The sequence below is a fragment of the Cherax quadricarinatus genome, chromosome 40 (genome assembly GCF_038502225.1).
Source record: "Cherax quadricarinatus isolate ZL_2023a chromosome 40, ASM3850222v1, whole genome shotgun sequence".
Classification (NCBI taxonomy): Eukaryota; Metazoa; Arthropoda; class Malacostraca; order Decapoda; family Parastacidae; genus Cherax; species Cherax quadricarinatus.
The window spans coordinates 10266514-10270580 of NC_091331.1; the positions used below are offsets into that span (position 1 = coordinate 10266514).

Consider the following 4067-nt stretch of genomic DNA (forward strand, 5'->3'; position numbering starts at 1 on the left):
TCAAGGGATCAAGAGCCCCTCACCAACATCAAGGTATGCCTCCCTTGACAAGATGCAAAGATCTTAATAAGATATTTCACTGAAATTACTTTTGGAATAGATTTCTTGTTATACCATACCATAAAAAATTCACACTTTTCAGTTCACCTTTTGAGCCAAATAATCTGGTTGCCATTTTTCCTAAGTATAGCAACAGTTTATCTCTTAACCTTACACTGCAAGACCCTAGTTCCAGTGATAGTACATTAGCTCTACCCTGTGGGAATTTTCCTAACATTTAAATCAACACAGCATTGTCATTTGCATACAATGGGAGTTTGTACTTAACACTAATGAGCAAGTCATTTACATAAAGATTCATGACACTCCTCCTTCTGAAGGGCAAGACAGTGATAATATGCACAATAACTGAGGTAAGTAGGATATCCTTAAGATGGGCTAGAAAGCTATGAGGCACAAGCAAGTTAGCTTTGAGATGCACAAGATATCTGTAAGGTGGGCAAGACAGCCTTGTGGTGGGCAAGACAGCCTTGTGGTGGGCAAGACAGCCTTGTGGTGGGCAAGACAGCCTTGTGGTGGGCAAGACAGCCTTGTGGTGGGCAAGACAGCCTTGAAGTGGGCAAGACAGCCTTGTGGTGGGCAAGATAGCCCTGTGGTGGGCAAGACAGCCTTGTGGTGTGCAAGACAGCATTGAAGTGGGCAAGATAGCCTTTTGGTGGGCAAGTTAGCCTTGAGAAGGGCATGATATCTATGAGGCAGAAATGACAGCCATGTGGTGAATAAAAACAGCCATGTGGTGTGAACAGGACAGCCTTGAGGTGGACAAGATAACTGAGGTCAGTCAGGATAGCAGAGGTGGGCAGGATACCAGTAAGGTGAAAGGCAGGATAACACTGAGGTGGGCAGATAGCAGTAAGGTGATAGGCAGAATAGCACTGACATGGTCAGAATAGGATAGCAATAAGGCAGGAAGGATACATTAAGAGATGGGCAAGATAAGTGCTGCGGTAGGCAGGAAAAGTGCTGAGGCTGTCAGGAAAAGTGCTGAGGCTGTCAGGAAAAGTGCTGAGGCTGTCAGGAAAAGTGATGAGGTGGTCAGGACAAGTGGTGAGGTAGGCAGGCTAGCAGTGAGGTGGGCAGGACAGCCTGTGAAGTGGGTAAGATAGCTGGGTGGGCGGAGGGAGGGAGACTTGTTATCGAGGTGGGCTACAAACAGCCTTGGAGAGGCCAGGTACTGCTCTTATTTACACACCTTCCTTCAAGCTTCCAGGTGAGGTCTACCTCTACGTCCCTGCTTCTCAACATCACTTATCTCCTTATCCACCCTTCCCTCTCTCCCCTCCACCCTCCTCCTTTCTCCCTCTCTCTCTCTCTTTACCGTCTACTAATACGGGCCAACACTGATCAATAATCCAGGAGCACAACAAGTCCATCTTTCCTTAGCTGGGCTGCCTGTGCCCGGGCGTGCAGGATACTTACACTACCATGCCATAGGCTCCTTCTCCTATGTAGGAGAGGTTGAAGTAGCGTGGGCCCACCTCAAACAACTGACACCTGACAATTTCTCCCTCTGCTGGCCGATCTTCCGTCATTGTGAGTGTTTCTCTGATGCCGTCCAGATAACAACTAAACGCCAGCTGCTTCCTCACTAGCAACACGCAGGCTTCTAAAACCTCCTCTACCCTCCCTATTCTTGACATGAAAATCTCATATATTTATTCTCTGTGAGTCGTATATCCGTTGTCTATAGTATAGAATATAGATGAATTAATGAGCGCTCTTTTCTTTATTAGTACGTGCATATCAAATAAAATTAATATTATTGGAACGGTATTGACGTTATAGCTCTTTATTGTTCGGGTAGAGCACACACTAGCCTTAATATATCCCAGAATTATAAGCACGATAAGTGTACTTGGAACACTAGACACTGGAATGAAAACAATTTGGTCCATAAGATGAATAGAACGACTGTGAGAGATGCCATTTAAACACACCGCAGCATGACGTCATGGAGAGCCAGCGTTGTCAAGGCACAACAGCATCCTCTCTCTCTCCCCTCATCTCAAAACTCCATCCATATCTGATATTTTACTGCAGTAACTCATACACCGGTTCCGTAATGTCCTCCTGACACTCACACAAGTAAAAAGGTAGCCAGTAAGTTCATTTATATATGTATATTTGGTAGCAGTCCGCTGCTGTCAGTCACGTCCTACTCATCCGGTCCAAGCTCTCAGCTATCGTCTTTCTACAGGATGTTACTAAAACTGTTTCATATGGACAATTATGGCTTTCAGGGCAAGTACTGCAACTCCTTCAACACCTATAGAACATTACATAACGTAGACAATACTGGCCACTACAGAAATTGTGTGCCTACAGTCGTACACAAAAATCAAACATGCTCTGGCCACAGGAACGTACATTAAAAATACATAGATAAGATCGCAGTCAAAACAGGCTAAATGATATAGTTAAAGAAATCCTAGACCTCATCACAATTACGGAAACCAAGTTATACGATATGGTTACAAATGTAAATTTCCCCAGGGACTACTGCATAAAGAGAATGGAGTGAAGAGATGGTAGTAATGGACAACACTGAATACAAAAAAAATATGGACATTCAAAGAAATATCAGTTTTATTTCTCTAAACACACAATATAAGAAGAGATATATGATTACGACATAATATACTAAGAGGAGCAAACAAGGCTAGGGACTTTATTCGGAATGGAAAAAGAACAAGGAGTGCTTTAATATTACATTTCTAAATAAGCATAAGATAAGATAAGATATTGTTCGAATTTTTAACCTAGTCACCATGAATAACCTAATAAGGTCAGTATGTCATGGTTTAGTTAGTTTAATATGTTTATTATGCACCCCATACCCATCCTGTGGGCGGTAGTCAAAAGATTACAGAGGTACATAATTGGTCCAGGGACTGGACTCCAAAGTTTTGATAGCTGAGCAAGTTACAGAGGTAATGAACTCACAATTTACAAAGGTAATGAACTCACAATTTACAAAGGTAATGAACTCACAATTTACAAAGGTAATGAACTCCAGGTAAGTCTGGTCACAATCATGACAAGTTACAAAGGTATTTACAGATTACAGAGGTACGTAATGGGTCCAGGCACTGGGCCCCCAAAGTTTTGATAGCTGAACTAGGTACAAAGGTAATGAGCTCACAAGTTACAAAGGTAATGAATTCTGTAGAATGGTTACTTACGTTTATACTTTGGCTACAATCATGAACAAATTATAGAGTAATGAGCAATTCACACTTCCACATCCGGTCACAACTGTAATGATGTCATGGAGGACTGTGATTTCCATTAGGGTCCTCTAATACTGTCCTCCAGGATGCGACCCACGACAGTCTACTAACGCCCAGGTACCTAATTGCTGCTAGGTGAACAGGGGCAGCAGGTGTAAGGAAACATCCTCAAGGTTTCCACCCATGCCGGGGATCGATTCACAGACAGTTATTATTTGAACTGAATACTCTATCGACTGGTCACTGGTACAAGCCAACCTACAAGAAAATGAAACAATAGAGTGCTCAAGGCCTACAACTGAGGTCCTCTTCAGCGAGAAGAAATCCAGGATTAGCCAAGAAAGACACTCAGTCTTGCTCATTTCCATTGGGAATCTTTGATACTCTCACTTTCAAGGATCACAACAGTGCCACGATCACAACTGCAAAGAAAATGATAGGATGGACAATGAGAACATTCAAAACAAGAGATGCCAAGCAAGTGATGGTCCTTTTCAAAACACTTGTTCTCTCTAGGCTGGAATATTGCTGCACATTAGCATCTCCGCTCAAAGCAGGTGAAATTGCAGATCTAGAGAGTGTACAAAGAACCTTTACTGCACATATGAGTTCTATCAAACACCTCAACTACTGGGAACGCTTGGAAGCACTTGACTTGTACTCGTTGGAACGCAGGCGAGAGAGATATATCATAATCTACACTTGGAAAATCCTAGAAGGGATGATCCCAAATCAGGACACAGAAACCACTCCCTACGAAAGTAAAAGACTTGGCAG

General features: G+C 42.9%; 1 protein-coding gene across 1 annotated transcript in view; it reads right to left on the reverse strand.

Moving 5' to 3' along the window:
- The window catches only part of rl (Mitogen-activated protein kinase rl), a 60028-nt gene extending 58390 nt beyond the window's left edge, over positions 1-1638 (reverse strand). The window contains exon 1 of the mRNA XM_053774865.2: positions 1480-1638. Coding sequence (XP_053630840.1) covers positions 1480-1592 — 113 coding nt within the window. The 5' untranslated portion in view covers positions 1593-1638. The remainder of the gene's footprint in view (positions 1-1479) is intronic.
- Positions 1639-4067: the final 2429 nt, after the last annotated feature.